The sequence below is a fragment of the Cinclus cinclus genome, chromosome 14, assembly GCF_963662255.1.
Source record: "Cinclus cinclus chromosome 14, bCinCin1.1, whole genome shotgun sequence".
Classification (NCBI taxonomy): domain Eukaryota; kingdom Metazoa; phylum Chordata; class Aves; order Passeriformes; family Cinclidae; genus Cinclus; species Cinclus cinclus.
In genome coordinates, this window is record NC_085059.1 from 13,162,340 (window position 1) to 13,187,885 (window position 25,546).

The 25,546-nt window shown below is 38.8% G+C and overlaps 1 protein-coding gene across 1 annotated transcript in view; it reads left to right on the forward strand.

The window, feature by feature from the left end:
• Positions 1 to 25,546, forward strand: part of SPOCK1 (SPARC (osteonectin), cwcv and kazal like domains proteoglycan 1) — a 272,294-nt gene that overhangs the window by 182,643 nt on the left and 64,105 nt on the right. Inside the window, exon 6 of the mRNA XM_062501909.1 lies at positions 3,435 to 3,567. Within this exon, the coding sequence (XP_062357893.1) occupies positions 3,435 to 3,567 (133 nt within the window). The remainder of the gene's footprint in view (positions 1 to 3,434; positions 3,568 to 25,546) is intronic.

Below are 25,546 nucleotides of genomic sequence, written 5' to 3' on the forward strand. Positions count from 1 at the left end.
GAAAATAGCAGTAGATCCTTTCAACTCAGACTCTTAAAGCAGGATTAAAGTTGGTTGTCAGGAAAAAAAAAAAAGGCCTAATTTGCTTTGGCCTGGCTTGCTCCTGACACATTCATTCTAAACCAAGATGATTAGCATAGCAGAGCATTCCCAGAGTATGTGAATGTGCACTTCTATTGAGAGGGGATTTGCTGGCTGCCTGCTTATGGCAACCAATGTTCTCATCTAGGTTTTAATTTGTTTGTATGTTTGATGTGTTGTTAGGAGTTATAGGATTGAAAAGCTTCCAAAATCCTATCCAGCCTCTCAAAATATGACTGTAGAAAAATGCATGTTTGTTTTTGGAAAATAGATGTTGCTTTTACAAGACAGGTGCTCAGCTGTGGTTTTGCTGGGAGTGTGGAACCTGGGTATCCAGTTAAAACTTTCAGCTGTTGCTCATTTGGCCAAGCTGACAAAAATTACTTTTGACTTGCTTCAGATAAAGTGGCACCTTACCATTTTGGAAAAGCATGCAGCTTTAAAAGAATATAGTAATTTTTGAAAGTGAGACTGTTTCTTGCAACAAAAATGGCTGCTGTGCTACTAGTTCCATGTAGCTACAGGAATTAGGGAGCTGCAGATTTCTTGCAGCACTCCTGCTTCATTATGCACAATGTATAAAGCCCTACTCAAATTGTTTCATTTTTGTTTCAAAATAATTAAATTCTTTGAGATCAACTGCAGGATAAATTCTTGTTACTAAACAGCACTCTTTCAGAGAATAAACTTCCTTTTATTATCAAAAGAAGATCCTGAAGATGAATGTGGGGGTTAGGAAGAGTAAATGTTTCCTTCATTGTCTGCAGGTGAAACACAGCAGATGGAGCTCAGGTGAAACTGTTCTGGTCCCTAGCCTGGTGTTGTCTTCCAGGCAGCTGCTCTGAGAACAGAGCTCAGGCCTAAGGCTGTGCATGTTCTCTATACTCTCAGTAAAATGATGGAAAAGGCTAGCAGGCTCAGTGAGAGGCTGGCATGTCTTGAAACAATCAAATTTAATTACTTTTTTCTTTTTAATATTTTTTTTAAGTGATGATGGGAGAGTGAAAAACATCATCAGCTCCAGAAGGATTTTCCAATAGGAATTGGCTGTGCAATATGTATCTTGAAGGGATCAAAGAAGGAATAAATAAGAGCAAGGAGGTGTAAGGCTGTGCAGAGATGGACAAGCAGTTCTGTTCTGAGGACTTTTCTTTTACTGTTATAGTGTAGAGTACCTGATATAGTGGTCAAATGCTGTACAATGTGTTTTATATTTGGCACTCAAACCTTTGATTTTTTTTTTAAGCATCAGTCTAGCTAAGAACTGCAATATATTTAATTTTGATGAGGTGCTCATTAGTTCACTCACTCCTCTTCATCCCCCACACTTTGTGCTGAAAGCTTTGATTATCATGGCACTAAATCACATGCTTCAAGTTTAAGATTTTAGCATTTGGCTGTTTTTCTGTAACTAATCATAAAATGTTCTTCTTAATAATTTTATGTACAGCAAAGGATCTATGGATCTATGGAGATCATGGAAGCTAAAGTCAGTGAAAAGTCTGGGTTATGCTATAACCTTCTACAGTCTCCAGAGAAAAAGCACAGCTCCTTTCATATTTGTCTCCAGACTCTGCTTATCAGTATCTACAATATGACATTCACACGTGTTTTTGAGTTTGTGCATTTCCACAAGTTAGGGCTGTAATTAAAGTAAATGAAGAAGTTTTCCTGTCAAGCTGAAAAAACCAAAAGTCATTCCTGTAATCCAAAGAACTCAAGAAAATAAGGTAATGGTTACATTCTGATAACAAAGCGTGGCTGGGGGCTGCAGAGAAATCAGTTACTGTGGAAAACTTAAATAAGCTGTTTGTACAGCCCCAGTGTAAGAGCCCAGATCCACAGAGCTGCTTTAGGAGGCTCAGAGCTGAGTGAGCACCTATCCACAGCATTTAGCACCTGGTGTATTGGTACCTTTCTGAGGCAGAATACATCAGAAGCACCAAGTGCTGCCTCTCTACGTTAAGGAGACTTCTTCAAAATAACAAGGGAATTTAGTCTTAAATACTTGGCTTCTATTTTCATAGTTTATTATATCATGATTGGATTCCTTCTGTGGACCCAATCTTCTTAATAGTACTATTCATTTCTGGCAAAGGTTAGACTTGAGGAAAACTAGGACTGAGATGAAAGAATAGAATTTATATTATTTAGCAGCTGAATGTGTCATTACATCAGAGCTGGTATTGTGTAGCAAATTGCAAGCTGTAGTGAAATTGCTTTAAAAATATATCTGTATGTATTTTTCTAAAACTGTGATAAAATCATTTAGCAGCACATTGAAATGCCTTTCTAGCTGAACTGTTATATCATATCTTTTTTTTTCCCCTATGGTACAAGAACAGATGGCAGTTATTTTTCTTACCAGTCTCCAGCAAAGCTGCTGCAATGCTTTGCCTTCCCTTGTAAATGCTTTCAAGTGAAAGACAAGTACACACGACCAAAATGAATCTGCATTGTAACACTGGACTGGGGCTTCTAAAACAAACTTTTAATCAGCTTACAACATTAGGCTGGTGATAATTACTTAATGTCCTATCAGTCAAGTAGTTCATTATGACAGGAAAATGAGCCATTAGAATCAATGGCACGTTTTGCAATAAGTTTTTGGAGCAGATGTCTTTCTTCATAGACATTTTTAATGCAATTCTATGACTTGAACACAACTGCAGTCACTCCCCAGGGGCACACACTGGTGGATTTGGAGATGCTCTCTGTGACTTTATGGCATTCCTGGGGCGAGTGTGATTAATTTGAGAACCTCAGCTGAGTGTGTCAGCTGGTGTGTCAAAAGGGCTCCTGCCCCTGCAGTGACAAAAGTGTTTAGTGATTCTATACATTGTTATAAATACAGTAAAAACTGCAATGGTTTTTGAAGGGTTTTGTTTTAAAATAATTTGCTACCTTAGTTTGGCAGCTCTGAGAAGGCCTGGTGAAAACTTCTCCAAGTATAACCTGGTGTAATGTTGCCTGCATCACCAGAAATGCTGTGTAGTTCAAGAAATGCTATATTCTGAAGTGAAATCATTTTTAGTTATAAATCTAAATGAAACCACCAAGGGTTGTAAATCTAGGGCTGCCTACCAATTTATGACTTTTTATATTGCCTGCTGTAATGTGCCTTATTATAAGAGCATTGTTAGGAGCTGTGTTTAATTTACTTGCTTTAAATTATGGTTTAGTAGACTTGGCAGTGCTGGGTTAATGGTTGAACTCGATGATCTTAAAGGTCTTTTCCAACCGAAATGTTTCTAAATGAATGCTCTACTGAAAATCCACTTTTATTCCGAGAAGCTCTAATTCTTCTGTTACATACAAAATTTTCAAAAACCGTGGTGTGTCTTATTTTACAGCCTTCGGCAAAAGAAAGGCAACTTGGCCCAGAAGCATTGGGCTGGAGCAGCCAACACAGCAAAGTGCAAGCCCTGCCCCGTGGCCCATGGCAGCGCTGTGTGCGGCTCCGATGGACACACCTACACCACCAAGGTAAGCTCTGCCTGGGGCCTCAGCAATCCCCAGCAGCGCTCAGCTGGGATGTGGGCTGAAGAAGAAATCCCTCTTCTTATTAGGCAGTATTAAATTATAGTCTTTGTTAATCTAGGAGTATTTTTTTAATGTAAAAATGCTGATAAATGTAGTCTTTTCCATACTTGACAAACAGCAAATCAGAATGCCAAAACACATTCTTGTGACTTTCCTTATTCATGTTTCTCTAAATAGCCTGTTCCCTTAATGAATTAGGAAACTTTTAATATTGATGATGCAACTGAGTAAAAATATTGTTTGATGAGATGGGCCTGTTTAGACAAGAGGATTTGGGGATAGTTCTCTTTATTTTTAAGACTTGGTCTCCAAATCATAAAATAACTTAGCAGAATCATTTTTCAATGATAGATTTATTTTTAATTGTCTCTTTTTTTCCTAGACTGCATGGGTAACATTTTACAATTCATTTAGCCCATGGTTTTAATAGGCTTGTGTGCCAGATGCAGCATATATGGTACCATAAAAAAATTCCCATAACCCAGTGGGGATAAATTGACTCATTGTTATACTGAAAATACGATCACCTTAGGGCTTGACTCAATAAAAGAAAATGTCTTCACAGCGATTCAGCATTCCAAATCTCCCATTAGCAAATAAAGCCTTCCATGACTTGGACACATGTCCCAAAAACAGCACTTCAGGCACTGGAAAGTATGTTTAGGGGCATATCCTTAATGTTCTCTTATCTTTATGCATGCAAAATGTTTGACAGACAGTAAAACTACCTTTAAAAAAAAAAAAACACAAACAGGAAAATAAAGCTATTGAGAAAAAAATTCTCTGCTGTGTTGTAACAGCTACATTATTTTCTCAGCTAGGCATCTTGAATTCTCCGCTTATTAATGGACACAAATATTAAAATGCTGCCATGCCTTGGTAATTCCAGCTACTCTCCTGTTCTGGCTCAAGGATTTGCACAGCCAGAAGGAGCAAATCAGAGCAGAAACTCTCATCTGTGGACACAGACTATAGGAAAAATACCCACATGTTGCCTGTTTGACAGGTTACTCTTTAATACTCTCTGGGAGTGTGCATTGCAGTAATTTAGCTTTGGTCTTTATGGTTAAGATGGGCTCATTTTTAAAACAACTTTTTCTGTCTGAGCTCTTGAGTCTGTAAGACGTTCTGTACTAAACATATTTCATTTCATATTCTGTCATGCTGTTGACACATTTCTGTGCATCTTACCTGCATCTCTGTTAGCTCCAAATGGGTTTTTTGCCTTCTCTATTTCCTGCCATAGGATCTAACTGGTTTTCATCAGACATACTACCACTGTTATAAATTCACCAAGCTATTGTGATTATGATATAAGCATGACAGCTACAGTGAAGACATGAAACATTTCCTGGTTCTGGCATGTTTGACTGTCAAAGAGACACTGCCTAGAAGTTGCATGTTTGGGTTTTGGTTTTTTTTTTCAAAGGAGATTTTTTAAAATATTTATTCTGAAAAAACTTTGTCTTATCTTCATTTATTGTATGTTTTACTATCAATTGCTCCTGTCTGAGCAAAATTCTTTTGTTTTTTTTTTAGAAGATGAATTTTGGTAAATAAGCTGAAAATACTTTAGGGAGAGCATTAAAGTAAAATAGTATATGTTAATGTCCTAAAAAGTAACATTTTTATGATCAGGAATGGTCATGGGTGTCTGGTATCTTTTACAAAAAGAACATGCTGCTTCCCTCAAACTCATGTTAGAATTCACCAGACAATGTGACCCCTTTTTCTTGCCTTCAAGTCACTAAAATCAAAGTTTTCTCAGTAATTTTCTTTCACATGCCAGTGCTGTTGGCAAGTATTTTTTGTGGCCCTGCAGTGCTGTCATGTTCTGGTACTGACTGTGAGGATGCAGCAGGGTGGACTCGGGTGCAGGCACTGCTTTGTGCAGGGATGTGTTTGTTGGTCCCTGGCTCTACCGTGTTGTGAACGTGCAGTGATGAGCTGGGCAAACAGGCGGATCCTTGCTAAGCTTGTAAGCAAAAAATGGAGAGAGGCCACTAAGTTTTAGGGGGAAAAAATCTTCTGAAACTGTATCTTGGGCTTCCCTCGCTGCTGGCAGCCAGGTGGGACATGCAGACACAGCAGCAGTTGAGCCATCCTGGCTGCAGGTGGGTTTGGCCTCTCCTGCAGGCACAGAGGGGCTGAGGTGGGACATGGGCTTTGGGCTCCCACTTTCTGGCCTGGCAGAGCAACATCACAGTGTTTCAGTGATGACCTGGAGCTGCCATCCTATAGCAGCAATGTTTGCACCAGGGCTGGCCCTTTCCATGCTTAGAACTGTCATCTGAGGGAAAAAATGAATGAAAAGGAAAAGACACAACAGAAGTGAGACTGACTGATGAAATGCAGATGGAACTTGGGTGTCCATAAATGCCCAGTAATTCACATTTAGAAACTGCACACATACTAAACATACATCTTACAGGCTCTCATTTAACCATTTGATCCTGGAATAATTTCAGTTGTTTCTCAGGAAACATTGGAGACCTAGAGGCAAGAATGTCTTGACAAAACTGGGGAAAGTCAACCAAATCAATAATACAAGGGTTATAGGGGGAAAAAAAAAACCAAAAGATAAATTAAAGTTCATTTTTGAGTTTACTGGTTGATGTAGACAGTGGTTCAGTATGTTTAACTCAGCCTTGCAGTTCTGCCAAAGACATTGAACCTTTCATCCCCACAACTAATTTATTGAGGGCTAGTCAAAGGAATCTTTTGTCTTTTTAATTAACCTTTGGAAAATATTCAGCAATGTTGATTTCCAGCACAATGACAAATGGTAAAATGTTAAAAATTATGAAAATGCCCTGCCCACATCTTGTGCTACAATGATTTAAGTGTCACCTAAACTATAGGGGACACAAGGTAATGAGAACTTTGATGGCTCTAAAGTTGATTTAGCTTCATGTGTGGGAGTTGTACTGCCTTAAAAAAAATCTCATCACCCTTTAGGCATTAAACCTTTTTGGTTATTTTTCTGAAATCTTGAAAATTTCATCTGGATTATTTCATCTGCTACACACAAGTGCTAAAGTGGAAACTGATAAGCCTGTTGGGCTGTAGTGTGTGGTGGGGTTTTTGTTATTTTCGTTTTGTTTTCCAGATCACAAACTAATTCTTCTAAGCAGTGGGATCCTTCAGTTACACCAATAAGTCAGCACTTCTGCATGACAAAATTTGAACACAGGTGGGGCCTGTATGTAATCAGTCCCTGTACCCAGTTTTCAGCAACTGAAAAATTAGTGGGTTTTGAACTTGCAGAATTTGTTTGTATTTCTGGAAGCTTTATAAATTATCACCCTTTCCTGTGAGCTTTGAACTCTAAGAGGCTTAGGTTTATCAAAGATTTCACTGATTTTTCTTTCCAGTTACTGCTTGAAATGCAGGTGTTTTAAAATGTACACCATCTCTCACAAAATAACTTTGTACAAAGAAGTTTCCTGGGTGCAACAGCTCTATTTAATATTGTGACAATACAAAGCACTTCCATAGGTTATTACAGGCAGAGTTTTCAAATCTCTTTAAAGTGCTAATGAATTAAGCTTATGAGGTACGTAGGCCCTGTAAAGAGCTCGATGTAATTAGTTAATGTTTTTGTGAGCAACACATTAAGAAGAATAACTTTGTAGATGTCAGTTTTGCAGGAACTTTAATTAAGCTTGTTAATAAAGCAATTACCTGAACATGACAATGACTATACTTAACCAGTCAGAAAATGAAAACTAGGATGATCTTAAATTATAAAATATACCACCTCAATGACTAATGGTCCCTTCAAAGATGGAAAGGTACATTGGCATAATTATTATGTTTCTAATTAGGTACATTGTTGTTCTGCAAATTTTAATTAAATCACTGTGAACTAATTAAGTCCATGATCATGTTTCTTTCTGTTTGAAAATGTAAAAGTCATGTCCTATTGTCATAATATTAGGTAATACATTTTATATTAAGGGATGTACAAGAAAAAGAAAAAATTTCCAACTGTCTTGAAACAGAAGAAAAAATAACAACCAAAATAATGAGACACTGTTAAATGTGTGCATTGTGAAGGCTGCTACATTTAATTAGGGCAGATCTGTATGCAGAAGCACAATTAGCAAATACTTGTTAAAGTGTCTAACTTTGAGTGTTTAGTGCAACATGGTTTGGTTTTCCATAATCAAACTATTGGCTGGACAACCTGTCCTCGAGCTCTGGGGTGCTGCTCCTCAGCTTTGTTTTTCCATTGCTTCTCCTCTCTGTCGTTGGTCTGAGGGATGTCATTGTCCTCTCCTGATGGGAAACAAGATATTCAGCAAAGGCTCAGCAAGAGTTAAGACTTCTTGTGTGCCCAGTTAGATGAAGAGTTAGGTTAAATTCTCTCCTAACTTTTAGCTTTGGTCTGGTTTTGTAAGGGAAAATTAAGGAAATAAGAGAGGAGGTGGGGAAAAGGAAAGTGAGACATAATAGTATGTGATTAAAGAATTCTATGGGGAAGAAAATCAAGTCATCCTTATGCATCTTCTCCGTGTATGCATTTTAAAGATTGTTAATGGGAGGAACAAGAATAAATTATTCTTTCATATATCTCAGTGTGGAAATTTATAGATGTTATGGGATGTGACCATTCTGAATGAACTTCCTACAGGAAAGAGATTTTGCAGCATTGTAACTACTTCCTTATTCTAGCAGCAGATTTTCAATATTATCCATATTTTTTTAATTTGACTCCATGTGTTGCAGGGGTGTTCCTAACTGCAGCAATGCATCTAATATGAGGCTTTTAGCACTTCTGACTTTATTCTCCCAAACAACTGCCGAGAAACTCCAGAGGACTGGGAGAACTAGAGCTGGCCTGATGTTGAGTACTTTTGTACATCCCCTCCTTTGACTGAGACACATCTGGCTCCTGCATTCCCACGAGGTAGATGTTACCTCAGCCTGTGCTCTGGGCCAGTGACACTCAAGTTGTGCAATCCAAAAGCTGTGTGAAGCTGTTATTGCATAATCAACTCCTAAATAATAAATTTTGTCTCTTAGAAAGCAAAACAGGCAGAGCTCTGTGCTGTGCATCCAGGGCTGCACAGTTTATTTGGCTTGAAGCATGAGGTGAGCAATGTTTTATGATCAGGTGTATCCTAAAGACATCCTGTTGTTTATATGGTGTTTTTCTCTGCATGGTCTCTAGGAATGAGCAGAAAATTGAGAATAAGGTAGATATGTGTTCTTCTGTACCTTGTTATCCTCGTCAGTGTCTAAAGTGATTTAAGTGTAAAGGGCATTTTTGCATATGCTTGAAGAATGGCATTTCTCTTTTGGTCAATTAATATGCTTTAAAAATGGCTCTCTGCATCCTACAGTCTTTACAATGATGCTTCTTAAGGGTGTCTTGGCCACAAATTAACAATCCAGGACAAAGATCTGTGCTTTCCCCTGATTGGGGTAACCTTTGTTAAATTCTGAGAGAGCTGGGAAGTAACACTTTTTGAACTCTGCTCACATAATCATTCAGTTCTGCAAATTCCTGAGCTTCCCTTCAAATCCCATTTAGTTTTGTGTTGAAGTGAAGAAGCTTTTGCTTTGCAGTGGTGTCAGATAGTAAATTCAAAATCCCAGACAATGCTCTACCAATTTTACATCCTAACTGGGAAAAAAATAGCCCTACATAACCACTCATCTGTGCACTGTGGCTGCTTCTGTGACAGCTCCCCAGCTAAAGCCCATGAATATATACATGTTTGCAAGGATTTTTACCTGGCATAATATAAATTGTGAGAACAGCCAAAATAGAGGCTTCTGCAGTGACTCAACAGATAGAGGAGGAAAGCGAAGAGCTCTGGGCAATTTTTACAGAGTAAGGGCTGCTTTGTCATATTGCCAGGTTTGAGATTCTGTGAATTAATGAGAAACTGCTGTGGTCCCAGACATTATATTCTTTCAGAGACTGCTTGTTGCTATCCCTTTAGTCTTTGGAGCAAGAATCTTCATGAACACAGTTCTGCAAACAGGGATTGGGAGGGGGGAAAAGTAGAGACAACAAAAAATGAACAAAGAAAGGAAAAACAACAAAAAAGGGGGGGGTTTAATCCCTTAAATAAGCCTCTTACAAAGCAGGTACTGATTCTTTTTGTTGGAAACTGGCTACTTAAAGCTCTGTTAAAGCCACTGGTCAGTGTTGGAAGGAGATGTGGGTTGCCTTGGTCCTACTGAAGCCTGGTGATCTCTTTGCTCCTGCATAAAGGCAGGACAGAGAAACATTGGAGGCATTCTGGGAACAGATTAGAATAAAGATCACAAGCTGGTTTTGTTTTTCCTTGCTATAAACTTTTTAAAGAGAGATTACATAAATTTTCACTACTTTAATTTCTGCTGGGCTCAGTGAGCAAAAATGCCCTGACAGAACCCAAAATTTATCCAACGTTGTTATCCAAGTTTTAGCAACTATGAGTTAAGCAAGCTGGTCTAATTGGGGTATGCTGATGTTTATCTCCTTTTTCTAACCTTGCCTAGCAGGGAAAAGATATTTTTAGTTGTTTTTCCGTATTCTAAGGTTTCTCAGTCCAGAAAAATTTAGCCTTGCACAGGCTGGGTTCTCTGTGATTAACTAATTCTGTCAGTTTCTAAATCCATATTTTATCTTTAATTCCTGAATCTGTTATTTTGCCATATTAAGGCTTGTCGGAGTGGAATGTTTTAATTATCAAGTCAAGCCTAAAGACTGGAGGAGATTACAATTAAATGTCTCTGTTAGGTGGGTTGCTGCAAGTGGTAATTCTTCTTTCATATTGTCTTGGTAACTTGACTATAGAGAAAAACTTCCCTAAACTCCCTAAAAAAATAATCTTCTCAATATATAGCTGAAGTAGTAGTGTATAAATACCGTGCTGGGAAAGGCAGTATGAAAACCTGTGCAGAATAAAACAACTTTCAGGTTTCCAACCCACAGCCCCCATTTCTGAGGGATAGGGAGAGGTAAAGCTTCAGGGAGCACAAGGCTGTTTCTGTCACTTCCAAATCCCTTAAATACTGTACAAGCCCATTTTCCCAAATGGTTCTGACAATACTCAGAGCTCTCTAAAGCAACTGAACTTGCTCATCTTCTAGTGCTGCAGAAGTGCAGGATTTTGGCCTGGTTGTCTTGAATTTCACCAGTGCTCACACAGCACAATAAACCCTAAATAAATTTTAAAAGAAGTCTACTCTTTTGGTAGTTTCATGCTTTTTTTTTTCTGTCATGGTCATTTGACTTGATCAGATTTCTTTGATAGGATTCATTTACATGTGTCTTCCTTAAATAGATTAGATTCATGTTTACCCACTAAGCGTGTCTGGAACCTAATTAGACATGCTGCATGATAATGTAGCTCCTCGTATTTTCATGTCAGCTGTTACAAAAAAAACAACAACAAAAAAAAAACCCTAGGAAAGGACTAGGAAGATGTGTGTGGGAGTGAGACATACATGTCTAAAATATAATGGCCAAGGTATCCACAAACAGCAATATTTTGGGATTTTGTTATGGAAATTTCTAGCATACAAAAATAATTGTAATAGAGATTTATGCTTCATTCTGGTTTTGGTGTTTTGTGGGGGTTTTGTTTCTTTGAATGGAGGGAAATGACACGTTCACTTTTTTTGCGTTGCAAGGGTTAGTGCTGAAGAGGGGCAGCTTCTTGCAGAGAGTTGGATCCCCATGCTTTTCTGATTTGCCCACATATGCTTTATTCAGAAGGATGAAATAATGTTTAGAATGTCACTGGTTTTTCCCCTTCCTGTTTACAAACTTCTGCAGTGTTGAAGACAATGTTTTTATTTAGGCACCCAGGTAAGTGCTGCCAATAATTAGAAGTCTGAATATGTAGTACTCCTGCTGCTGGCTGCTCATTATTCCAAAAAACTCAGAAAAACAATGTTTTTCTAAGGAATGTGTTTAAATATATGTGCTCAAGTCTTACTGAATTAAATAAAACTGAATCTTATTAGCATCTTGAAAACTGCAGTTCTGTTCCTGTTTTAGGCTGGAAGATGTAGACCTGTCAGCTGTATTTCACACAGTAAATGAACATCTTGTTTAGAACATCAATTCTCTAGATTTTACAGAAGCTTATGTTTTTTTCCTGGTGTTGCTTTATTTTGTGGCTGAATTTTTGGGAGGTGAGGGAGGGTGTATTTTTAAATCTCATTACAACATTTTATTAGATTTATAAAAAGTATTTGTTGATGAACCATATCACCAGCAATTACTTGCTTGGGCACATTACCCCAAAGGAGGGAGCACTAGAAGTTGTTAAAATACAAGCAGAACTTGGGGCTTTTTCTTTTCATGTGTCTGGAAGGAGCCAGCACTGAGTGACAGAAGACAATGTCCTTATTAATAAGCTTCTACATTAAAATTGCAGCAGAAGCACAGGGTGAAAGAAGCAGCAGTGAGTTGACTGTGACTTATGTACTTTGAGTTACTGTGTCAATAATGATGGATGGAGCAAACAATAAAATTTGACCTGTCAGGTTATGCTTCTGAGGGTAGAAGCCTTAAGGCATTTGTAATTGGCTTCAGCAAGTGTGCTAATGTAGGTGGTTTGGAAAATTAGATTATTTGAATGATACAAGCTGGTTTGCATTTTTAGTTTTCAAAAAAAAAAAAAAGACTGGAAACTCCAAGGGACTGAAGTCATAAGGCTTGCTCTTTGTAAGCTGTCTGTTGTGCCTGTATAACAGAGCAGGCAGAGGAGTCGTTTTCAGAGGAGATGTTCACAGTGTGTAGAATATGAATTATTTTAAATGATTTTGTGGGGCATAATTTTTAAACAGTGTGTGGGAGGTGCAATGCACATAGTTTCCATTACACACATAAATCTCATTATTATCTTCTTTGTATTCTACATCATGCTCAAATGTACCCCTGCATATAACAGGACTAGAAAACACTTCTTGGGGTTGATGTTACTCAGGGATTTGTCAGTGTGGCATGAAGTGCTTAAGTGAACACATTTCTCATAGCTGAAAATATCTGTGCAGTGTAAAAGCAACTCAAGTGGGTTTTAAATAGCTGTGCATAAAGTAATTCTATCATATTAAATATGTTCAGTTGGTGTTAGAAAGAGATCACATTGATATTATACACATAATAGTGAGGAGATATTGTGATAGCTGCTGCAAGTAGAATGATGTGCATATTTTCCAGTGAAAGCATTTTATAGCATAATGTCAGTCTGAGCTCCCAGAGTTTTCATCAAAACCAGTATTCTGAACTTTCACTGAATCTAAGGCAAAATTCAGAGCGAAATGTCACTTCACCCTCAAAATATTTGTACCTTGGGCTGAAAATCAGCTGAGAACCTGCCTAATGATAACTTGCATGTTGACAGTTCTTCCTGAGAAGATAGGGAGTGGCTTTGGGGGGATAGAGGTGGTGAGCTGTGTGGGTTTTTTGCTTGATGTGGTTTTGTTTGTTGGAGTTTTGTTCAAGCAGTGGAGGTGGGACAGAGTGCTCCAAATCATCAGAATGTGGAGTCATCCAGATTACCCTGTGGTAGTACTGTAAGGACTGGGCCATTTCTAGAGGGCTTTGTCTTTTCCTTCAAGGGCTATTAAAATCCTCCATTTCCCCCTCCCTGTACCTCCAGGTAGTCTGCTTTCATGTGTTTACTCCTTCCAAGAAAAGGAAATGGCAAGAGAGAGTTTTGATTGTGAAGGGGACCTGGGAGCATTTCAGAGGATGTCAGAGGTGGTTTTGGACTGATGGTCTTAGGAGAGGGTCTGTGGGAAGGAGAAAAAACAGTGCTGAGAATATTATAGTGGAAGGAGAAGACATAGGGAACATGGATTCATAGAAGAATTGGACTCCATTTCACTGTTTGCAGAAGAATTTGAACAAACTGTGCCTGTGCCCAGTCACTGGCAATTAGATGATACAAGTGGAACTTTTTGACTCACTGAGGGTTTTCTTCCCAGAGGTAATACTACACAAAATGGAAACAGAGAGCTCAACGAGTTGCATTCCCTTCATCCAAGATATTTTCATCAGAAGTAGAGGAGAGCAGAGATGAGAATTTAAAATACATGTAGTCATACTTTTTAATTTTTGTTTCCACATGCTTTGGATTGTTCTCCAATGATCTATACTCTTATTTTAACCATTTTAATGTGTTACAGAGAGAAATAAGTACATAAGGAGAAAGAATGTTGTATTTTTTAATGTGATCCTTCTAGTTTGCCATAATGTAATTGTACTTTTATAATTTTCCCTAGGAGAAAAAGGGTTTGTTACATGTGTTTGAGAGTGGCAGATATTTTTTTATTAATGGAAGCTATGTCTTCATTGTTGTTAGCTGTTCAAACTGAGAATGTGAAGTGGGTCATTTTGAGTCTTGGCTATACTCACTTTTTCTTGCAGAAGATCTTGATGAAAAGGTAGGGAAATAAAGGAGAGATGGAAGTTTCCAAGTTTTGGTTTCAGCAGTGCTGGTTGTGAGATCTCCATATGAATTTCTGCAGCTGGATAAAGCAGATATATCAAAAGTGCTATGGTAACCTGCACTCTCAGGTAAATAACCCCAATTTTTAAAAAAATTACTGAGATGCTGGAAAGGACCATTTCTTTTAAAAGAAAATATCTTTTAAAGAAATGTTTCTTTAGGTAACACAGACAGAGTAAGGAGCCTTTAGGAAGTTCAGCAGTTGAATGGAGATGGTGGTGGCTTTCTTCAGTAGCCACAGCCCTGTGTTCATCTCCATTGCATGATGAGAATGAGCTTTAAAATGTAAGACATTATTAATAGAATAGCAGAAGCTTTCAGAGGGGAGATGGCAAAGTTATGTCCTGGGGCAGTACATGGCAGCAGCACACAAATTCTCCCTGCTAGATTGTCTCCTGCAAATTGTATCCACCCCTGCCTGAGCTCTTGAGGGTGAACTGAAACTCCTGATGGGGCTCAAACAGCAGGGAAATATTTTTGTCCTCTTCTTGCATGTCTGTCTGCAGCTGTGTATCACATGGTTCTTGAAAATTGGCCTCAATATTTCATGTTGAGACACAGAACTCCTTTTCATGCAGACATGTAATCACACCATGTAATGCATATTGTCTTCCACCATGTACTGTTTGGCTTTAGGTGAATCTTTTGGGGTTTATTTTTCTCTATTATACACGGGCTAACTGAAGGTTAGTCCCAGCTGGCTGAAGAGGTGGAATCTGGCTATTTTTAGTAAGTCAGTAGATTTCCTTCTCCCACATGTGATAAAGCACAGGTTCCTCACACCTCCCTATCTTAGAATGACACAGCATAATGTCTGTAAAAACCTGGTTTGGCTGTAAATGTGCTGGAGTATCTCTCTCTCTCTCTCCATCAAGCTTAAGGTTGAGATCAGATTTGAAGACTTGAAGCCCACAGTTGAATTTCCAGTAGCAGATCCAAACACAATGATATCCTTGAAGCAGCCCCCGTGGAGTGTGGGATGCTCCCCCTTCACCCTGCAGCTCCTTTTGGAGGCTGGGGCAGTGCACAACACCTTGAATTTGGGCAGGTACAGGTGCCAAGTGTTTTGCTGTGGGATGATATCCAAGGATGGAGATCATTGGATATCTCCAATGGAGGGAGATATTACTATAGCCAACAGTAGCACATGGGAGTGAGAGGGCCTGCCAGTGAAATAAATAGAATATTAAAAGAAAAAGTTAAAACTGTTTGTGCCCCAACATATTTTGAACCTCAAATAAGTGTATAATCACTTATTTAGCTTCTCAAACCAATGGTATCCTCTCACCTGTAATCATGTTTTGCTATGTGTACGGTGCTTCCACCTTCTACTCAAAAGTGCTTACTCTTTTGAGTAAGATTCAGTGTATAAATAACTTGCAAAACTTCTTGACACAGGTCATAATCAACAGCCAATTTTTGGGTTTTGTGGGCTACTTTTTGATTTTGACCAACCTCTAATAGACTTGTAAATGGAAGTTCACAACTAAACCTGGCACAAATTGTTACCTACTTCTTTTAGCTGCCTCTCTAAAACTAACAAATGCAATTAATCAATGGGATTAATTATCTGAGGAAATGCCATCATTACCAGGCAAAAGCAACACCAGAACTATCTACACATTTCAAGCAGAATATCTAAACATGTAAAATTGAAATCTGCAGAAAGTACAAAATAATTAATTTCATTCACAGGAGTTCTTACTGGGGACTGTGTATGCACTGTTTGAAAAAATCTGTCTTATTGAATGCCAATTAGATTAGATAAACTTTTAAAAGCCTCTTGCAGATAAAGTCTTCAACTTGTCAATGGACTTTTTTCTTCTTAACTTCAGAATTTCAAGTATTTTCAGGACTCTCTTGCCTTTCACACCAAAGAAAAGCTGCTTGCTAGAATTCCAATTCTAAAGTCTCTGTGTTTAACATTCTCAAGAGAGATATGTCAGAGGCATCTGCCACCCAGGCGGTGATTGCTGCAACAACACTGTTTGTGTGAAGTTTGAAGATATTTACAGATGAGAATGCAGCCAATTTAAATTGCAGGGAGACTGAAATGAAAGGCTCTTTCAGCTGCTGTGCTGCACTAGGCTGGGTTAGGGTCTGTTTTGAGTTGGGCACCAAACCTGGGACCATCTGATGATGCACATGATGACCAACTCCTGCTGAAGTTGGTATCAAAAGTTTTTAAGTTCAAAAAAAAAATAAACAGTAGAAAATGACCACTCAAAGCTTCTGTGGTTGGATAAAAGAGGAATGCTAGCCTGTATGAAGACCTCTATTTTCAAATCTGAAATCTGTCATCATAAAGCCTATGTAGAGGGGTTAGTGCCAGAGGTATGTTTTATTACTTAAATCTATCTTGCACAAGCAACACTGAGCAAGGAAAACCCTTTTGAGTTATATAACTCTTTGATGGGAAGCCTTAAGGTCTTTCTTTTTAAGCCACTAAATTCTAGACCAGTAATTTAAAGACTGCACTTTTCCTTAAACCTAAAAGCATGTTCTAAATCCTCTTGTATTTAGTTTGAACACTTACCTGATAGGCCTGATACCATATTTCCAGACAAGAGTGACATCACCTGCAGGCACTCAGACTTGCATTTTGACACACATTTTTCCCTCTATGAGGCAACTCTCCCAGGTGATGGCACTGGGAGGCAAAGAATGTCACCAGCCAGATAAGAAATGGGGTCAACAGGAAACAGAGTGAAGACTTAGGCTCCTGCAGGAGGCACCACCATGTGTGGTGGCCAGGGATGTGTCAGCCCTTAAACCTTCAGGCACAGCACATTCAGCATTTTGACCTGCTGGAAGTTGTCAGTGTGACTAATCCAGAAGACTTTAACCAGTTGCTCTTGCCAGGCCCTGGAATTCCCACCACTTGTGCATCAGAGCTGGAGTGGGACTCTGCACCTGTCCACAAGGGAAGGCACAAGCAACCTTTTTGCATTTTGACATGCATGTTTGGTTTGGTTTTGATGGGATATCAGTGCTTTTGCTAAACTGTTGTGTAGGTGCTGGTGTTTAACAAAGGGGTCAGGTGGGGACACTTCAGTCTTCAGAGATGTTTGTGTACTTCCTTTGCAGCAGTAATTTTACTTACAGGAGCAACTGAATCCAGTCTTGCAGCTCTAAGTGTTCTGGTGATGCCAGAAGATATGGGTTGCAGGCTGAGGGCAGTTAACTGTTATGTTTTCACTTAGCTGTTTCTTTGGACCATATAGTGTCTATAAAAATAAAAAGAAGCTGTTCCTCGGGAAATGAAAATAGAAAATAAGGTAGGTAAAGATTAATTCAGGGGTCCATTAATTCTATGGATCAAGAATGTTGTGAGCTTATGTGATCATACACAGAGAGACCTTTTGCTGTCAAATACAGTGAAATATTTGATAAATACTAGACTGGTAAAATGAATAGTATATAAATGAATGGCTGCAACAAGAAGTTAGTATTAAGAATACCTGGATATTATCTGCAGTAAACAGCTTCCATCTGGCTAAGAGCTCACAGCATCAGAAAACATAGTAACAGGAGATGTTCTCTTGCCATTATTCAGTTAGCTCAGTGCAATTAGCAGGAAAGGCAGTCAGGATTTTTGGGGCACAAAGGCCATTTATTGGAGCCATAAACTAAGGTTCCAAAAGTGCCCAATGCACCACTATGAAGGTAATGCTGTGATCCCAGGGGTATTTGCCATAGGTTTGCTCATTGATGGTGAAATATAGGTTGATAAATTTGTTAAGTTTTTAGTCAGCTTTGTCAGATTACTGCAGTGATAGAGTATGAATGATACAGGGGTTTAGGTGAGGCAATAGCCATAAATCAGGACTGAAGGGTAAAAAACTCTCATAGATTTACAGTTGAGTGTGAATCATATTTCTGCTGTGCTGATAAATTTGGTATTATTATCTAAATTTGACCTCTTTCTGTTTGTTGATTCCATTAGAACAGTTTTCAGACCTAAATCATAACTGCAAAATAATAGGAGGTCATTTTTGAGCAACATCCAGGATGATCTGTGACTAAAGAATAGTGATTGTATTGACTGGAAAAGTCATGTGAGAAGAATTCTTCATATATGTCTGTGTGGAACAACCCCACAGACTGATGCAACAAAGTATTTGAATAATGGTCAGCAATAGTTTCCTGGTATTTCAACCTTACATCTCATTCATTCTGGTTTTCTATTAGTTTAACTTGGAGCATTTCTTTTCTGTAAGTAGACAGTTGCTGTAAAGTTGTGGCATTTTCCTTCCCTTTATAACTAATACAAAAATTGATTATCAATCTGGTTTTTGTCATTGTTTCCATTTTATTTAATGGGTAGTCTTTTTAATTAGTGTTTTTCTTTTGATGTATTCTCATAAACTTTTCTGTGTCGTCTGTGTGAATGAGCCCACAGCACAGAATGTGAAAGCTTGGAGTAAGTCTTGTGACTTTCAAAGCACTGAAGCTTATAAACTTCTGTAAAGTGACTTAGAAGAAAGCTTTCTTCATTACCCATGGTCATCTCCACAGTGCTGTGATCTCCACAGTGAAACCCAGTTCATCAGTATCTAAACTGTCACCATCTAATTCTTCTTCAGAGAAGACACTGCAATTCTCCAGCATTATATCTCACAGTCTACCAGTAAATTGAGTGACCCACTTACAGCTACCTTTGGAAGAGAATCTGAAAAGCAAGTTGATGCTGGAACTCCAGTATTTTCTTCCCTTGGGAAAAAATCCTCAAGACAAAGCATACACTGTGCTTTGAGGGTGGCAGATCACTCTGTGGGATTTCCTGCTTTGCTAATATGCTCAAGACATTATCTGCCACTGTAGGAGCTGGGAGCACTGTCTGGGGTTTTCTGTTCATTGTTCTTCTCTGGCTTCCTCATTTTACAGCTTTATCTTTGGGCTGTATCCTGGGTTTGGCAGAGAATCAGTTACCACCTAAGTCTGATGCACTCCAAGCCTTCTGTTTCCTCTCTACCAACAGTCATTTCCCTGCTTCTGCTCAGCTCTAGGATGCCACTTTTACAAATTTAAAAAGCTAATCCTTTGACTTTCCTGACAGGCTCTTCTGGATGCATGGTTTAAGTTTTAGTGACTTCAGTTTCACCTCTGCTTGCATGATTTTGAGATGGTGAGGAGAAAGGAAAGGTCCTTTCCTATTCCTACTTCCCTCTAATCAGGTGGTTCTCTTGATTTTGGGTTTTCTTTTCTCCTTGTTTTGAGCAGAGCTCTGTATCTGTAAATGGAGTCTGCACAGGCCCTGCTTCAGCCTCCTCAGAGCTGCACTAAACAACCAGCCATTTCTCTCAGTGTTAAAAATTATCAAAAAATTGTCTCCACTTCTACCCCCACCTCTATTTCCATTTCATCTCAGGGCACAAGACACTTGGCCATAAGATCAAAACATTTTTTAATACAGGTTTTATATTTAATAGCCAAATGCTTCCTTCTTACTGAGCATCATCTTCGCTATGGGAGCAGGCTGAAAACTGTGGGATGAGCTGAGCAGTCCTGCATCATTACACAGAGATATGCTGTGGATATAAAAAGAAGCAATGAATGCAGGGAAAGTATTTTCCTTAGCACATCCAGGAGGCCAGGAAGGAAAGGCAGTTTTATAATTCATGTTGGGTGCCCTTGCTGCTGATTGTAAATTTAGTCTTGATCTTGGCAAATCAGTCACACTTAAAGAGTGACAAGGAAATGTAGCACTGATGACAGCCTGTATTATGAATATTTTGAAGGTCTTGGCTAAAACACAGTTCTAGCCCAAAATATAGGCTCAAGGCCCTTCTAAACAGGCACTCTTGTCAGGGGAAATTGTGCCATTCTAATCTTTCTTAAATTAAATGTTTTTTCTATCAAGGGAGTTGTGCAAATCTGTCACATCCCCTCAGTTTCCCGCCGTCAGCCTGGGCATTGCTTGGGGATGGATTTCCTTGGTGAGTTCATGCACAGGGCTGCAGTTGCTTTCTGCACACTGCTGGAGTCCTTCAGCATCACTCTGACAATGCAGTTTACCCATTCTCATCTCATTTCAAACCAAATGATCTTGATCATGTCTCCTGCTCAGAACCTTGATGAGGAGAGCCCTCTCTGCTGAGATGAGACAACCAAGAAATCAGGAGGAGTGTAAGAGTGATGAGGCTTTCACCCATCTGCCTGTCCAAACTCTGGTCAGAATGAGAAGGGTCTGATGCCTTTCCTGATGCATGGAGGCCAATTCTCAGTGACTTGTTGAATGCCTCCCCATGGAAGTAAGGGCTCAGAGCCTCTACCAGGCTCTCCAGGGCAAACGAGTGGGTGCTGAAAAGATTACAGTCATTAAGTGATTGATTTAAAGCAACACAGCAACTCTTTATTTCAGATATTCTTCTCATAGCACCTTCAGCCAGTGTACCAAATACTGTAAATCAAAATATTTACATTATTTTCAACATTTTAATACAATTAATTCTTCAATATGTGTATGCATGCCTCCTATTGATTGTGAACAGCTAAAATAGGTCAATTTATGCTTCGATCTTTAGCTATGTTCACCTATCAAAATACCCAGTCTCCATAATGTTCAAGAGAAAAATTTCACTGTTAAAATGGCAAGTGAAGCTTCAAATGCTGAAGTTGGCCCTTCTGGCACCAGTGCAAAGGAAAGACAAGGAGTGCTATGAGAGAATGAGTCTGAAGCTTAGGAATCGTGTAGAAACCCAGTCTGAGAATTAAGCATCTGTTTTAGGCATTAAATGTCTGCAGGTTGAGCAGATCAAACCTCATTGGGCACTTGTTAGCAGTCATTGTGGGCATTAATTCTGAGCCTCAATCATTAATCAGCCAGACTGGCCTCACTTTCCTTGGTTCTTTGGGGAGCTGGACCCTTTCCAAACCCAGATGAGAAAGACAAGTCTGTAGTGACTGTCCAAGGCACTTTGTAGTGCTTGGCCAGTGCTGCCTCTAGGACCCAATTTTCCAGCCTCTCCTCTGAGCAGGTCCTAACGCTTAGCTTGGAGTTTCAATTGTGAAAGCAGGACTTGGACAAAGATTCCTCAAGTCCTTCCATTTCCAAAGTGGCATCCTCTGGAATATTTGGGTACTGTGGCAGAAGCCACGCACAGATTTTCTTCTACTGCAAGAGGTGATTTTGAGGCTCAGTATGGAAGAACTCAAGAAACTCGTTCCAAAAAAAAAGCAGTCATCTCTGACTTTGAATTTGGTGAGGCTTCAGTAGGAATTTGAAATACTGTTGCAATCTGCAGGAGAGGTGATGAAGTGTCATTTAGAAATGTAATTCCTGAGTTCTATTTAAGGACATTCAGGAATGCTGCAGACCTGTAAGGGGGAAAAACATGAAGGTTTTGTCTGGAACATCACAAGCAGCTGTGACCAGCTTTGAGCTCAGCAATTTGGAACAAATGGAACATTTACATGAATGGGGGATAAGTGCACATACCAGTAGATGAGCAACTCACTGGTCAACACAATGTACAGTACTAAACATGAGAGCTTTGCTTTGTTATTCTAGGAAATAGCTCTTTCAAAGGGAGTTTAAGTAAATCTCTTGATGATGAAAGCAGTTCAAATATCACTGGTGTATAACTCGCTATTTGATACTATGTGAAAAATACTCATTTATTATCTAGCTAGATCTTTTAATTCTTGAACTGTTTCTATTTTAGAAAAAAAAATCTTAGTTTAATGGGCTGAATCCCCTTCAAAAGGGTAAATACATTCTTCCAATGTTTTTCATGGACTTCTGAAGCACTAAAATATAACTTCAAATTGCAGTTTTACTTAGCCCTTTGTGGGGGTAAACTTTAGCAGCAACATTATTATATTCTTTTTTGCTCAGTCCTGTAATATTACACAGAAGCAGGAATAGATGGCATTTTCCAGTGCCAAAGGGTCTACTAATATTTATGAGGTCATTGTACTTGTCATGGCAGGAAAACATTTTTAATCTTCTGGAGCCTTAGAGTTCTTTGGGAGATAACATCTAAGTTTTGCTAATAAGCTTCACTCATGCTTGATGGATTTATACTGGCAAATAGAAAGATTTATGCCACAAACCTCATCTGCCCAGTGGCCACCTGGAGACTGAGAATATATTAGCCCTAATATTTAGTAATTTTGCTGATGTCCAGACTATGACCCACACTGCAGTTCTACTTTATGGTCTTCTTAAAGTAGAATTGGTGGATTTTAAGTTGGTATGTTAAATGCAGAAAAACTGAGGAGTTTTGATGCATTTGTGTGGTTCATTATGTGCAACTGTTAGCAGAAAGGAGGGGGGGGGAAATTTTACTTTTCTAAAAGCCCTTAGCAATTCAGCTGTAAGGCTTAGGGGCTGCTTTCACAGAATTTGTAGCTCGTGGACTTTTCCAACTTGGAATCATTTGGTTCCAACCATTCCTTTTTCTAGGAGACAACAGTTTTATTACCAGTCCTAGTTCCATTCAATGCCGTGCTGAATTAATGCAGGTACAAGCGTGAGACTTGCCCAGAACCCATTTAGTAGTCTGAAAACCATGGGTTTGTGGAGAATGTTGACATGCTTGTTGATTTATGTTTAAAGCAAGCAGTGGATTCTGACAGGGAATCTGTGGGCATCTGACACAAAGTCTGAGAACTACTTTGCTTGGTCAAGAGAGGTATTTAAGAAAAGCAAAGCTGCTTTATGAGGCTTAATTTTCAGCAGCTGGGAAATAAAAGTCAGAAAAGTAACCCTGTATTTGAGTGCAGGGTTAGTACTCTTCTCTGGTTAATTGGGTGTTGTCATGTCTCTGGATTTAAATAGCATCGCTCCCTTCAAACATCCATTATATTTTCTGCTGGTGCAGAACATTTGATATTTCCTGCTGCAGGATTGGCTGCACTTGAGCAGTACTGTGTATTTATACCTTTATACATACATAAGACTTTGACGACTTTGTGGATGAAAGGAGTTATATAAATGGTAATTTTATTGCATAATTGTCTTACTGAATAGTTTTGGAAGAATATAGGAGGATAGATGTAGTACATCAGGCAATTAATCGTTCTAGTCAATTAAACAACTTTGGGATTTTTTTAAGGATTAACAAGAATTTTCTGGTGTTTATAGAACATGCAATTTTTCTCTCACAAAGCCTGCTTGAATACGAATGTTTATTCCTTACCTTGTATTGCATCAAGGTGGCATCTTCCCATTAGAAATGCCTGTGAAGTTATAGAGTTTTTCTAAGAAATGTACTGCCCTAGCCTATGGTAAGAGTAGTATGTTCATTGTAAAGGGTTATATTTAGGAGATATGTATGTCACAGAATATTGTATTAGAATTACAAAAATGCTAATGCTTTGGAGGAAGTTCTTCTAGTCTTTAGATTTCTTCAAAGTCCATGACCTTTTCTTTCACTCCCTTAGGGACAGATGCCAAAGCTATTCAGACATTTTCACTTTCGAATTCACTGGAGTAGCAAAGATGAAATAAAACGTGTTGTAAACTAGAATTTTGTGTTTCTTATGTGCTTCATTAAACTAGAGGGTTTTTTTTACATGATCATTTGTCATCTCCATGTCAGATTTCTTGAAAAACATGTCAAATTAACAGGACATGTTTAATGCATTCCTGACATAAAGGTTAATGAGAATTCAGAAGGCAGCAAGAAGGAAAATATTACATAGATGAAAACTACATGGAAGCAGAGTAAGTTGTAATTTGGCTTGTCATAAACAGTGGTATTTACTTATTCTGCAGTGAATGAAATTAAAAATGTGTTGAACAATTCCCTCCTATGGTAATACCCAGTGCTCTCTGCCAGTTAATAGTGCAGAAGACCTAGAAGGTGGGTGCCCACTAGTTGAATTATTTTGCCAAAAAAATGTTTGAGATGAGTCAGACTGCATGCTTGGAAAGGAAAGAGATTTCTGTATCTGCTTGTATGAGACTGTGTAGGATCAAGGTCTCATGGCTGAGAATGGCAGAAGGAAAAGTGGAAATGAAGGCCAGTATCTTGGTCACATCATGATGAGAGTGGGTGCTGGTTTATGGCTGCTGCTTTCTGCCCTCACTACCCTTGTTTAGCCAGCCCACTTACTCAGAGGACTGAGAAAGGGCATGGGACAGGCAAGCCTTTGTCTTCCTTGCACTTAACCCTGACACCTCCAGAACTTACATTTGTATATGGCTTATGGAAAATTCCCAGAAATTCCCATGCCTGTCCTTAAAGCTGCTACAATTTTCACTGAAGGGGATAATGAAGGCATAAAACAACGAAGTTTGAGTAGCTCTGTGTCCTTGAGCTGCCTGTGGCTGGTGACCTGCCCCCTGCTGCAAATGCTTTTGGGCAAGAACAGCCCTTCAAAAGGAAGCAAGCAATAAGTGAGGATTGCAAACTCAGTTTTTGTTCTTTTGGGGAAAGCTACCAATCTTGATGATGGTAATCACAGGTCTGCTTTTCTAACCTGATTAGAATCACACTTGTGACTGCCAAATCAAACAAATTGGCATGTGATGGTCGGAACTTAAAAACTCATCAATTACGTACACTCCTGCACTAAGGACAACCTGATTGCTGCTGGTGTTAGTTCCACTTGCCTGTTGTACATTTGGTGTGTAAAACCAGTATTATTTTTAAAATCCTTCTTTCTGCAGTCGAGGTCAAAGCAGGAGAAAACTGTTCTTTACATGGTGAGTCATCTGATACAGTTCAAGCACCAAAAGCTGTGTTCTTGATGGGAAGAGAAAACAAGAGTATCATAAAGTTTATTGCACCAACCTGCAGCTCATTATACAAGCTTAAATACAAATATAATTTGCAGTAATTTAGTTACCTTGCTTATTCCAAGCTCTATGCCTGTATTCGGTTAACCTGTAAAATTCCTTATTCCAGTGTTCCAGTGCTGTAATGTAATGGTTGTAAAAAAATGGGGGATTAGCTACTTTTGGCTAATTGCTTGTAAGGGACATGTATTTCAGGATATTTTCCCCTAATGCATGGGTTCAAGAGGGACCTATGCCTGAGGTGCTTCAAAGTTGTGGTCTTAAATGGTCTCTGACTTTCCTGAGATGTGCCAACCATGTAGTACAGGAGAAGAACCTTCATATTTTAGTTTCAGAATTCTTATTTCGAGCTTTTCTTAGGAAACAGCTTATTTGAGTCATTTGAAACATCAAAGGGGGTATTTATTGGCTTGGGTGCATCTTTAATTTAAAGCAGATTTATTAAAGGCCAAAACAGGATAATACTGCAAAAGGATTAGCTGTGGTTGCTTGATTTCTGAGCAAGCAGTCTAATTCTGCTTTCTTTGTATGGGTGTCTTTCACAACAAGTCCATTCAGTGAGCATTGAACTAGGCCTGGGGTTTGGTTTTTCCAATATTTTTCTTTTTTTTTTTTTTAGTTTCTTGTTGTTTCTATTGTGTTCTTTAGAAATCAGAAACGTTGCTGAAAGCCTTAACTTCAAACTTAAGCCTGCTTACTCTCCCTT